The sequence below is a fragment of the Lagopus muta genome, chromosome 4, assembly GCF_023343835.1.
Source record: "Lagopus muta isolate bLagMut1 chromosome 4, bLagMut1 primary, whole genome shotgun sequence".
Taxonomy (NCBI): Eukaryota; Metazoa; Chordata; class Aves; order Galliformes; family Phasianidae; genus Lagopus; species Lagopus muta.
The window spans coordinates 15,599,583-15,612,613 of NC_064436.1; the positions used below are offsets into that span (position 1 = coordinate 15,599,583).

The 13,031-nt window shown below is 45.7% G+C and overlaps 1 protein-coding gene across 1 annotated transcript in view; it reads right to left on the reverse strand.

The window, feature by feature from the left end:
• The window catches only part of FRAS1 (Fraser extracellular matrix complex subunit 1), a 164,455-nt gene that overhangs the window by 10,008 nt on the left and 141,416 nt on the right, over positions 1-13,031 (reverse strand). Inside the window, exons 50-63 of the mRNA XM_048940939.1 lie at positions 12,822-12,935; positions 11,464-11,614; positions 10,272-10,431; positions 9,616-9,778; positions 7,958-8,204; positions 6,936-7,280; positions 6,516-6,676; positions 5,980-6,127; positions 4,816-5,021; positions 4,223-4,379; positions 3,332-3,532; positions 1,761-1,948; positions 1,298-1,573; positions 139-371 (exon numbers count right to left, since the gene is read on the reverse strand). Coding sequence (XP_048796896.1) covers positions 139-371; positions 1,298-1,573; positions 1,761-1,948; positions 3,332-3,532; positions 4,223-4,379; positions 4,816-5,021; positions 5,980-6,127; positions 6,516-6,676; positions 6,936-7,280; positions 7,958-8,204; positions 9,616-9,778; positions 10,272-10,431; positions 11,464-11,614; positions 12,822-12,935 — 2,750 coding nt within the window. The remainder of the gene's footprint in view (positions 1-138; positions 372-1,297; positions 1,574-1,760; positions 1,949-3,331; positions 3,533-4,222; positions 4,380-4,815; positions 5,022-5,979; positions 6,128-6,515; positions 6,677-6,935; positions 7,281-7,957; positions 8,205-9,615; positions 9,779-10,271; positions 10,432-11,463; positions 11,615-12,821; positions 12,936-13,031) is intronic.

Sequence of the window (13,031 nt, forward strand, 5' to 3'; positions counted from 1 at the left end):
AGTGCTAGCAGGCATGGGAGCCCTGTGTCACATAGCAGTGCAGAGCAGACATGGTAAGCCTGGCAGTGGCAACTCTCAGGTGGGCTCTGTCACTCCAAAAGGCCTGGCAAAGGACTGTGCCCTCTTCCAGGTTTATACCTGTTGGGATGCTCCTTGTGTTTGACATCCAGGTACTTCAGAGTGGCAACAAACGACTGTGCCTGGAAGCCTCGAGCTGTCCCAGCGACCACAGGAGTGTGACAGATGGCACTGTCTGTCCCTATAGTAACTGTGTTGCTCCTCAAGGGGGTGCCCACATGGCCAGCCTTGTCCACAGCCTTGGCCACACAGCGCACGTGGAACCGCCGGCTGAAATAAATGCTGTCCAGCACCTGCAGGGAGCAAGGAGAGAGCAGTGTGCTCCTGGGTCAAATGCACCAGCACTGCGACATCTCTCCAGGTCACAATAACACTTTGTCCTGGAGTTTTGAAGCAGCACAGAGGTGAGACAGACAACTGCATACAGGCAAAATGGGAGCATGTGCATGCCAGTGTCTGCTTCTCTTGAGTTGAGGTTCCAACTGTGAAAGGTGCCTGAATATGCCGGGTGCTTTACAGCTCCTTAAGTCTGCCCATACACATGATGGACCTGCAAAGATCTACCTATCCCTGCCTCCAGGGATTTGCTCAAATGTCTGAGTATTAATAGCTGCTTCCTGCATCAATAGAAGTAACACCTTCAGCAGGCTCAGTGAAATTTTCTGAAGCCAGAAGAAAAATATTTCTCTAAAGAGGACTTCATATTTCATACTAATTCACAAATCTGACATTTTAATCTCTGTGTAACCAAAGCACGCACCATTCATACCTGAGTATGCATCATCTAGAAACAGACCCAAATGCTTGAAAAGAGCTGAGACACCGCAGCTGGGAGAACTCAGGAAAATCCCCAGAGGAAAACAGTAATTCTGCTTGTGGGGCAGGATATGAACAGTCCAGGACAGAGAGGTCTGAGGCCACACATGAAGCAAGGCAGCAAAATGAGTGCCTGGACTAACAGAGGCCAAACTAACAGCGATGCCTTTCCTTCAACTTGAGCAGGATGGGAAGAAAGCAGACAACCCTGAAGGCAAACGATGGTACTCCAGATAACATCAGAGCATTGAGCTCCACCCTCAAGCACAGCCACTTTTTCAAGCACCAGACTTTACAGGTGAGTGATCACACAACACACAGACTGACAGTGCTGTTCCAAGCCCTCTGCTGACTTACACCACATGCTTTTGTTGCTTGGCCACACCAGTATCTAGCCACATACCTTATGGTTGACGCTGGTGAATGGTGTGTTGTCAGTGATGGTTTCAAAAGGTGACCTGGCCCCATTCCCATCTGTGGGGGTTGCTACTTCCCAGCTAAACTGTATGGAAGACTGGTTGATCCCAGCCTCGCTGCAGCGCTCCTTCGTAACCATGAACTTGGGGAAGTGAGGGTCACAGGGAGTGACACAGATGAGCGGATAGCCTGGAGAAGGGGATTTCTTAGCACCATTCTTGGTGGCCTCTTCCACACGGTCATAATCAGCCAGGGAGACAACCTATACAGATGCAAGATAGGAGCATTCGCCTGGGTCTGAAGGAAGTAGCGTAACAGGCAGTCCTTCCTACTCACTCTGAGCCTGCTGCATCATTGCAGCTCTTAATGCTTTTTTCAGAAACTGTACAAGAGTTCTGAGTCTGTACTTGAAGCGTACTAAATCACATTCATTGCAATGGGCAACTCACCACAGGAGGTGCTGGCAGAATGAGGCTGCCTGATGCCTCCTGATCCAAAATAGTCACTGTTGCAGTGCTGATATCTCCAAGAACAGCTTCCACTGGGTCATCTGGACCCAGCACCAGAGAAAAGGACTCATGCCATTCCCGATCTTCATTGGACATAATCTCCACCTTAAACATGATGTGGTCCACACCTGTGAGAATAAATGCAAAAGAAACAGAGAATTCATCCCTGGATATTGCTCTAAGTTCTCATAAAAAAAAGGCAGAACTCATCTATGCCGTGGCCACTGAAATACATCGATAAAATACACATTATAAATTTTATTTCCACTCATTGCTACTAATAATTCAGCCTTTTCCACACAGGAGTTTATATATAAAACTTCAACTATGACAACTGATCTGATTGATCAAGCGATAAATTTACTAGCAGATGCCATCTGAGGATTAATAATGCCTGTCTTATATTAGCTGTCTGTAATAAAAGTCTATGATCTGAAGAATATCCCCCTCTGCAGTGAGAATCTCTACTCTCTCTCACACCAGCAGACACAAATGTTTTGTGACAGCTTTTGTCTTAGCAACATGGTCTATGCTTTTAGAGGATTCAGAAAGATCTCTGGTGAACCCCTAAGGACTGCTCTGCCACACACCCAGTGCTTCTGGTACACAGGATAGTTCTGAGGGCTCTTCATCCAACAAACCAGCGTTTTTGCATCACAAAACTACAGCTGTAGCAGTAGATAGGGCTGCAGCCTGGGAGAATCACACTTTTAAAAATAAGTTTTCATACTACTACACACATACTATATTTGAAATACATTACCAGAAAAAAAAAAAAGCCCAAAAAAGCCCAACAACAACAACAACAAAAACCCAAAAAATAACCCCAGAAATCCACAAACAAAATAAATCAAGTGATAGAATGTATACAAGAGAAAACAAGGCAAGATTTGAGATGGTCTTCCTGTCTTTTCATGTACTCTTAATTCCAGCAAGCAGAAATCTCAGTCATCTTTCTGTCTCCTTAAGTATCAACAGCCTGCTCAGTAAAGAGCTCTCCACATCTAGGATTTCATTTCCTCTTTCTCATTGCTCTCCTGCTTGGATAGCAGCTGAGCACTTTGCATTTTGAGCAGAACACTTGTGCTCAGAGAAGAAGCCTCTACTTTGAGGTGTTTGACCTGAGAATGATTAAGACAGTAAGGGGAATGGACAAATCACAGAACGCTAAGGTTGGAAAAGAATGATGTGTTACATTTGTTGTAAGTAAAGTTTTACATCCCACTTGTAGCAAGCTTAACAACTGTGTGTCTTCTCCCACAAATACTGTGAAGAACCCAAGAACAGATTCCAAATAAAATCTAAACTGCTGAATCTAAAGGTATGTTATATCTTCTTACAGTTCGTGCAGTTTACAGTAAGACCAGTTAAACTGGTGCTGTGTTGCAAGTCTAATACAAAAAGTCTCTTTGTCTAAATTTCATGTTTTCCTTCAGTGCTCCTTCCTAATATCCTTCCTGATATCTCTGGTGACACCACCAGCTCCGACCTCCCCTCCAAGAACTCTTTACCTGGGCTGAATTTGAGCACTCGACTCTTGGGGTAGTAATCCACTCCGGCCTGAGCTGAGCCATCACGAGTGCTACAGCGCACTTTTGAGGTCCTGTTCTGATCTCCTCTCCGGACCACTTTGATATTTAAAGCAGTGACGCCCTCTGGTCCAGGTGGCTCCCGTACTTGGTATGCAGCTTCCTCAAACTCAATGGTGGGTGCTATAAAGAAAAGTGAAGAAAAAAACCCCACATTCGCACAGCAGCTGTTTACAGATGAACTAAATGTACTCAGCAACTGGGCTGAGCCAAGTCCAGCTCCTTTTAGACTGTATCTACATGTCTACCGAGCAGGGGGCTCCTCAAAGCAGGGGCCAAAGCTGCAGCTGTTAGGGTTGGATGTGTACTAGGGCAAGGAGTGGGGTAAAGCCCCATTCCTGTGCTTTGGGCTTTGGAGCATGGCACACAAATCTTATGCCCCTGTCTTCCATGGAACCATATGTACTCAATCCATTCCATGCAGTGGCACTATAGCCTCCATTCCACATCACCCCTGGCAGCCCCCTTCTTTCCTCGTGGATCTCTCCAGCGTGAGACACTGGAGAAAAGGCAACATCTCCTAGGAGAAGCACAGCTGTGACCTATACAATTGCAGGGGCTTGGGACAAACTGAATCAAATTGGGTGTTATTCGATCTCTCCCATACGATTACACCAGTGCACAAAGCACCCACACCAGCGACCATGTGACGGTCCAGCATACAAGTCTGTAGTTCTCCAGCAGACAAATTGGTATTTCCATAAGAAATAACAAAATAGATCTGTTGGAACCATGTTATTGAGACTGTGTTGATGGCCTTGGAACCATACCCTACGCTACGGCTCCCACAACTTGCTGAGCCTACTCTCTTACCGTCTTCATCATTGGTGATGGTCACAGTTGCCATGTCTGTCTTTCCAATCCTAGCTCCACTCCAATGGTTTCCAAGCGGACTACCAAGATAGACATGGAACTGCTCCTCTGGTTCAAAGGCAGAGTCATCACGGATGTAAACACTGCAGTTTTTCACCTAAAGCCAAGAGAAGAGGAGATAATAGAAGACACTGATAAATTCCCTGAAGCCACTGGAAGATTACCCTGTTTCCTCACTGTCTGGATTTAATGTCTGAGCACTGTCAGTCTTGGAAGAGGAACCCTTCTATTTTTAAGGCTACTCTGCATGGAGAAACGCAGTTCCACAAATCCATCCTTGTTTGCTACAACAATCCTGAGTCTGATTGACAGAGGATTTGCATTTCACATCTTAATCAGTTCTGTTATGAAACAAAGACCTTCATTCAGAGACAAGTCGTATTTCCAGAACCAGAACGATTTATGACCATAAGCATCTACATAAGTTCTGACAGCCACTGTCAGCTCCTTCTAACAATGCAGAGTCACGGAGGAGATCTGCACCACTCCTTTCAGTGGTTCTTCACTCTCTCCATAAGCCAGGTTCAGCTCACCTTCTCCCCTTTCAAGAAAGTGATGCGGGACTCGTCTGCATTTCTCCTCTCTGCAAAGTCCTCCGTGACCTCTGCTGTCTGGCTCTGGGTGTAGCACCTCACAGAAGACTCATAGCTCAGGTCGCCGGTGCGGAAGATGGGGATGTGTAGTGCACCCTCCTTTTCCCTCACTGTGAACACATCCTTGGTGAACTGCATGCTTGGTACTGCACAAAGAAAAAACAAAGCAAAACAAACAAAAAAAACAACGAAAAAGTCAGGCAACGCTGGAATCCCAGAGTGACGAGTCAGTTCCACAGTGCCAGGAAGTGTTCCAGGCATATACAGCTCTGGAGAATTGCTGCACAGTCTGACAGACAAAGAATGAAATGGCAGCTTTATTATGCCTCAGTAAAGGATTTCATTTCAAATTAACAAGCGATCATGACTGCTATCTGCCTTCCTAAGAGCACAGGGCTGGCTGACCCCACAGCACTTCAGAAAAAAGATACCCCTACTCATTGTCTTTAAGTCACTCATTCCAGTGGCTCGTGAAACCCGCTCCTTCTCTAACACTGTAGTGCTGTTCCAATGTGCTGAAGAGCAAGACAGGTCTGGCAGTGCAGGGATTGTGTTTGCGGGGCATGTCAAGAAGGGATTACATGAGGACTCAGTACTGAAATACGTGCTAAGTCTCAAAGCATTATCCTACTGTCTGTAGACAGACATAGAAGATACAGCTATAGCAGCATAAAGGACTATTACAAAGTTAGATTATACAGTGTGTGCTGTCCTTAAAGAAACAAACATGAGAGAGGAACAGAAATAGGAGATGAGAGGAATGAAGGGAAACAACAGAAACAGGAGGATGAAACATCCTCACATAGTTAAGAGAGACTTCAGTCCATAGAAAGCATGAATGAGGATGGAGCTCTGTGCAGAGGAGTGTGGCTGAAGGTGAGTGAACACTACAGCAGAATTCATGTTCTGCACTTTTGAAGTCTCCAAGCTCACGTGAATAGTGATGCACGGACAGAAACAGGGCATCCAAATGGAACGAGAGGATCCCAGGAAAACAGGTTAAATCAGACCTAGGAGTAATCTCACTTGGACTAGCTTCTTGCTGCATGCAAGTGTTAAGTAAGAGGTAAGGTGATCCAGACAGAACTGTGGTAAACAACTTACCATCTTGGATGATGTCATTAATGGCCACAATTGCTTGGAAGGGCTTTATCAGCTCAGCTCCATGGGGTGAGCTGAGATAAACAACAAATGTCTCCAGCCCTTCTATCACTGGGTACTGAGCATCATCCAGGATTGTCAGAGTGCAGAACTAGAAGGAAAGCAGAAGTCCCACTTTCAAAAATGTGAAAACGTCATCCTTTCTGGTACTTGTTTTTGGTTGTCTAATGCTGCAGTTATGTTGGGCCTCTCCTAACATCACTAATCAATGGCAACAATGATATAGATAAACTGGGCTTATCAGTTCAGAGAAAAGGGAAGAGACAACTTTTATCCTAGGAGACGTGATCTGACTATCTTTTGTAGCGGGAGTGCTAATCTGATGGGAATCTGCATAGCAGTTTCATTTACAATTCTCAGGTGGCCTCCAGAGGATTTTCAAGATTGTCAAATGGCAAACACAGAGTGTGCACATACATGAGGGAGAAGAAGCATCCTCAGACAGAGAACACTCATCAGGAGACTAAGTGGCTCCTCACCTCTTCTGTCTTGCCTGGCCTGAACTCTATTTTTCTGGAGCTGGGGACATAATCGACTCCTGGGCTGGCAGATGGAGGGTCTGATGTCCGAGTGGCACACCACACTGATGTGGGGGTTGAAAGATCAGGTCCGTGCCGGAGAACTGGAATTTCAATGTTTCCTGCATCGTGAGAGACAACCAAGATCAGAAAACAGGCTCATACAACAAAAAATATTCCTCAATCTTCAGCGGGCGCTTTTTCCATCATTACTGCCCCTTGCAGAACACAGGCTGTTGCAGAGAACAACTCTCAGCCCTCTCCACTCAGGGCAGGAGGGAAATACTATAACCTTACACAGATGTTATATGATGCTGCTGCTGTGCTGCAAATCACACTTTCTGACACCTCATCCTAGTGGAAACCCCTACCACTCCTCACCTGCAGCCTCACTGACGGTGAATGTGGCATTTCCCAGGAACACTGTTGAGGCATCATTGGGACCACCGATGAAGACGCTGGCTGAAGCCCGGCTGCCAATGCGTGCGTTTTCCGAAGCATCGGCCAATACTATCTCAAACTCCTCTTCTTCTTCATATTCACTGTCATCGATCAGCATGACATCACAAGTCGACATGGTAACACCTGGTCCAAAAACTATGCGGCTGTCTTCTGTCATCCCTCGGGACTTGAAGTCAGAGCCAGACTCCAGCATATAAAGGCTGCTTCCTTTGGCTGATTTGGGAACAGTGTAGCAGACAGCAGACACAGTGCTGCCAGCATCTCCTAAAGTGCAACAGAAAAAAAATGTAACTTTATGGAAATACTCTATTTGGTAGAGGAAATCAGATGTTGACTAAAGTAACAAAGCGGTATTTGCTATAGAAAGTGGGAAGAACACCATCCCTGTTCCTAAAATTGCACCAAAGCTGCCTCAGGCCTCACTTCCAGGCACACTCCAAATCTGAACTCTTGGTTACTACGGCCAGGAAATAGATGGCACTTTGGCACTTGTCTATGAAAGAATGTAGGGCGCAGTGATAGGGTCTACTCAAAACATGGTATCTAAATCACAGAGAAGCAGTAAATAAATACAAAGGTCTGCTCCTGCTCATGCTGAGAGAAGAGATGGATTCAAGAGCAGGGAGCTTTAATTTGTTTGGTGAATCTTAAAAGCAGAGCTGGGGAACAAAAAAAAAAAATTAAGCCACCTCTCATGCGTTGTTTCTTGTCTTCTGATCTGTACCACAAATCAGTGGTACTTTTAGTACTAGTGGTGGCAATGGTGATAAGGAGACGGTTGGACTGGATGATCTTATAGGTCGTTTCCAACCTTGTGATTCTATGATTCTATGATTCTACAAAGCTACTTCACAGCCTGTCCACAAGTGCCTTATGTCTTGGCTATCATCTCCAGGGCTCCTCATCCACCTTCTGGCAGGGTGGGTTCAGATTCAACCCACCTTTCCTTTCAACAGGCGCAGAGAGAAACCCAGCACTCTCACTGACGTGGTACGTCTTCTTGTCGAACTGCAGCATGGGCTCATCCTCAGTGTCTGTGATGGTGACTGTGGCCTGGGTGATGTTCCCCAGCAGAGCATAGGCTGGCATGCTGAGCTCCACAGTGAAGCTCTCGGAGCTCTCAAAGACGTCATCATCGTTAATGACGATGGTGCAGGCCTTGGTGTCTTCCCGCTCTTCAAACTGCACCTGGAAGGCAGCAAGTGGTCTGCAGGAGACTGAAAATTTCCTGCCCCTTCTGCCTTACCCCTTCCTCAGGTACACACCCTGCACATGCAGCACTACACACCAACCTTAGCCAACAATAAATGACTAGGAGAGGTCAAAGGCAGCAGCAAATGCAGTGTGTAGGCAAGCCCTGAGGCCTTCTGCCTTCATGCTTTTGGACTTTTGCATGACTTTAAGTGACATTCCTATCCAGGCAAGCACATTATCTTTCAAAAAAGGAAGAGTCCCTTTAATGTTCTTATCAGTTCTACTGGGAATCTTAAAATCACAGGGACTATAAACTTCACCAAGCCACAGAGGTCCCCTGAATGAGCACTTGGTGAACTTCACTCTTGGCCACAAAAGTTCCTTAAACTGAAAGAAGTATTGCTGAAATATGCTCAAAGTTATGGCAACGCTTCTATCAGATTAGCAACAGCTGTAAAACCCAAGAATTTACACAGTGCAGGACAAGAGAGAAAGAGTTAATCAGCAGGAAAAGTGGGCTTTCTGAAAGTTTCCAAGGAGCCTCTGGGTAAAAGATGTGACTATGAATTCCCAGTACTGAGGATGATTAATGCAGTCCTTAACTGCATAAGGAAAACAAAGTGAAAGGATGGAGGTAACAATCCCATGCATAGCACTGGGAAGACAGTGGAATTTTTCACAAAATCCTAGAGTCTCTGTTATAAGGATTGTGGAGAAAGAAATGGCTGCAGTCAGAGAAAAGTCCTAGCAACATATATAAAACTACAGTGAAGCCAAATCTTCAGGAGTTTCAGCTCCTGGAGATGAAGGCAAAAAGAGTGCTGCCTAAGCAGAAAACACACAGCACTGCACTATGTTTCCATCTGGAGGAACAGGAAAAAACTCAAAACGTGGATGGGAAGCTCATGCCCAACAGCTGCAATGACCAACTGTAGGAACAATGTAACAACAGTGTTCTTCCAACTCAGATTCAGCTTTTCTAGAAGAAGTATTATAGATGCTACTGTGTTTTAACGCAGACTAATGATTTAGATGACAGCTGCATCACTTTTCACCCTTCCAAGAGGCACTGAAATTATTCAATTCACATCATGCTCCATCTTTGAAGTGCTGGGCCCTACTTCTCCATCCTTCTCACCCTCACTACGCATCAATCACACACCACAAGGGAGCTGTCAGGGTAAAAACAGAAAAAAAATTGTAACAGCAATGTCCAGGCATTCCATACTGGGGAACAGGTGAAAACGTAACCCAGTTTACAAGCTTAGCCATAATGATTAGAAGCAAGCTGCTGCTCTCCACCAGTTTCCCAGTGTGCCCTGCCTTCACTGTCACCCCAGTGGCAGTATGTACAGACAGAGCGTTGAGATGATTCCTCCCTCCTCTGCCCCCTTCCCCAGCCTACCTGTCCTGCGTACTCCACATAGTCCTGCTCTCCAGACTGTGAACCAGAGCTGGAAGTGGCTGTTCCCTGCTCCGTGCGGCACAAGACAATGGCATACTGGTTGAGGTTACCAATCCGCCGCACGGTGACGCTCACAGAGCCAGCACTCTCACTGACGTTGTAGCTGGAAATGTATTGAGCAGAGACAAATAACAGTCACTACTTAATGCACAAACTGAGGGCGCTGGCATCCTATAGGAACATGGGCAAGACGCTCATGCTGGATAGCAAACTGTTTAAACTGACACCAACAAACTCAAGCTGACTGTTGTCTGCACAAAAACGCACAGGATGCTAACAACCAGGGACTTGGGCAGATGTCAGCTATTCAGCAATCCTGCTCTAGGGTGTAACCCAGCATCAGCAGGCCCCTCTCCTCACTGAAACACATGGTTGGCTCCCCCAGCACACTTACAAATCAGCAGCACGACTGCTGTGTGTGGTGCAATAGTAAGTCCTCAGTCCTGACTAGGCATCAGGAAACAGGCTTATTTGATGGTACCTGCCCCAGGATTCTATCCTCATGTTGTGGGCCCATCAGATAATAGAGTTCTGCCTGCCCAACCCTGTTAAGACCCAAATTGTCAGCAGAATGCTGTAAGCCCCGTGCCCTTTACCTGCTGTACGTAAAGCTGAGGAGAGACCACTGAATGTGGAAGACATTGCCACGGACCACATTGGGTTTGCTGTCCTTCACGAGAAACTGAAAACTGTCTGTAGTCTCCTGAACCTTCTCCTCATGCAACACATACTGAATAAGGCCCTGGTTCACATCCTCTGTGGGAGGAGACATCCAATGAGCCCATGCAGAACATAGTGAGCAGCACAGACATGCAGCCACAGCATCAGGGTCTCCACAGGCCCTTTATGCTGCTACACGCTAACTTCCACATCCTATCTGTGCCAAAAGCCAGCCTAAAAGAGGCAACAAGACATCTCCTTGTCTAGTCTTTATTTGCAATATTTAAAAATACAGTAAATTTAAAGAAGTTTTAATCAAATGCATGGAATATGAACTTGCTTGTGCAGCAGGTTTCAGCTCTTTTCCATAAGCTGGAATGTCCTAGCAGGGCTTCTCACTGCTGAGATGGCTCCAGCTCTAAAATAACATAGGTCTTTTCCTCTTTTTTTCCTTTTTTATTTTTACCCTTTTTTTTCCTGAGCACACAGGACACCAGGCTTGGCTGGCTGATGAGTAAGAACTGCTGACTGCATTTGTACAGGACCTCGTGCAGCATGGCATGAGGCTCTGCAAACTGCAGTACCAGAAATGCTAAACGCTGTGCTGCCCGTTCACTCTCATCCTGCCTGGGGGAGGCTGGAGGGAGCAATGAGAAAGAGCACAGTGGGTATGAAGCAGAGTTACTCTCTCACCTCTTGTTGCTAATGGAGGACCCACAGTCCCGGAAGACTGAACTTTTTACATGCTGCTGACTTTGTACTGCTGGATAAACATCTCCTTGACCTTAGGATCACATGCAAAATCTACAACCTATTATGTCCCAAGCCAAGCCTCTAGCTCTAACCTGGAGAAGGAGGGCATATTACAGGACACAGGATGGCACAAATTACAGGATTTCTGCAATCAACAAGAAGTGAAGTTCATTTCTTACTTTTGGACAAAATTTGGAGACTTCAAAAGAGAGCACCGCTCTTCTGATCAGGCAGTGAGTCTACCCTGAAGTCAGTAATATGATTTTACTCCTTTTCTTCATCCCTCCCACCATTTCTTCCCCCCATATATAGGCTATTTTGACAAACTGAAGCAGATGAAGAAAAAAGCAACAACACATAGCCCATCTTCCATACCCTGAGAAAATGTGGTCACAGTTGTTCCTGGTTTCAGCTTGTTCTCCACATAACCATTCCTGGGAACATTTGTTATCTCATAGATCAGCTGTTTGTCATCTGTGTCGGGATCGGTGGTCAGTAATTCCTTCTTAGTGATTAGATTGGTTGCCTGGATTAAAGCCAAACCAATGGACTTAAACTGTGAAGATCAAGCAGTGCAAGTCTTTTTAACCAGTCATCCAAAAAGACCTACCACCCTGCAGTACTCCATGAGGGAGGTTTAAAAGCATGGAACAGAGTGGCCTTGGACACACAGAGGCTGCGGAGCCCTTAGCTACACCCCACATGAAATTTGACGGCATAGGAAGGACTCAAATTCTGCCTCAGATCTGGAGTAATAATAATTTTAAAAAAATCTGGTTCAAAGAAAAGCAAATTCAAAGCACGCTGCCAAGCCCTACCTAGCTGAGGCTAAAAGCTATGACAAAATCTTCCAGTTTCAACTGGAAAACATCACTCTGTGGACTCAATGATGCTGAGGTAAGCCCCAACCTTGACAAAAGCATTTGCAAACAGTCTCGATTTTAACGTTTCACTCAGGACAGTTCATGCTGCTTTAGTCAGCTTATAGTAACCTACTTTCAAATGACTTGAAACAGATGTGCCTCAGTTCCACCACGTTTTGCTCTCTCTTTAAAAAGAAAACACCTTTAAAAGCAGGAGAAAATAAGAGAGAGAATTAAACTGCCCAAGACTGTAGGATTGCTTTTACTGAAGTCAGGAATTTGAGCTGAGACAGCCATTTCTTAATGCAGCTTTCTAATGCAGTGCCTTCAAACTCTTTTTCCTAGGAAGAACTGAAGTTTTCAGTTAAGAGTGAGTCCTTAAAAATGAGCACAAGATAACCTTCCCTGCAGTTTTGTTTAGACTTTAGCAAAACAAAGGCATGCCACAGCAAGAAATTCCTGTATCTTGAAAGCCATACATCTTCAGTGCAGCTGTTGCTGCACATAATCACAGATTCCCTGCCATCAGCAAAACTGAAGATATACTGCCCTGGGGAGGAGAGACAAGGGGCAGGACATCTCTGTCTGGTTAAGGTGGGCAGGAGCTGTACAGAGCCAGAAGCATGTACAAAAGCCTGCTGATGTAAGGGAAGGAAGTAATTTTGTGCTCTGGAGCCACATTGTCTGGATTAGCCAATGGAGCCACAGTGCAGGCATCCCTGCACGCCTGTCTTTTCCAAGAACACAGAGGGGCTCTTGCAGTCTATCACAAGAACAAAAATGCCAAAGGGTCACAATATTCTCCTGTGAAGTTCTTTCTTCTGAAACAACTTGAGAAACAATCTAATTCAAATCCAGACAACCAGTTACCTTGCCATCCACATACTCCAGCCATTGCAAACCCTGGTTGGTGACCACCCTGGGTGTCCCATCATCCACAGGGAGAATGTCCATTCTGAAGCGCTGCGGTGCTGCTGTCATAACCTGACAAAGTTTCAGAGAGACAGCTGTTACTCTGGGAGTCAAAGCCTTGGCCACCATATTCTCAGCCTGGCTTCCTTTCTGGCTCATTAGGATCAA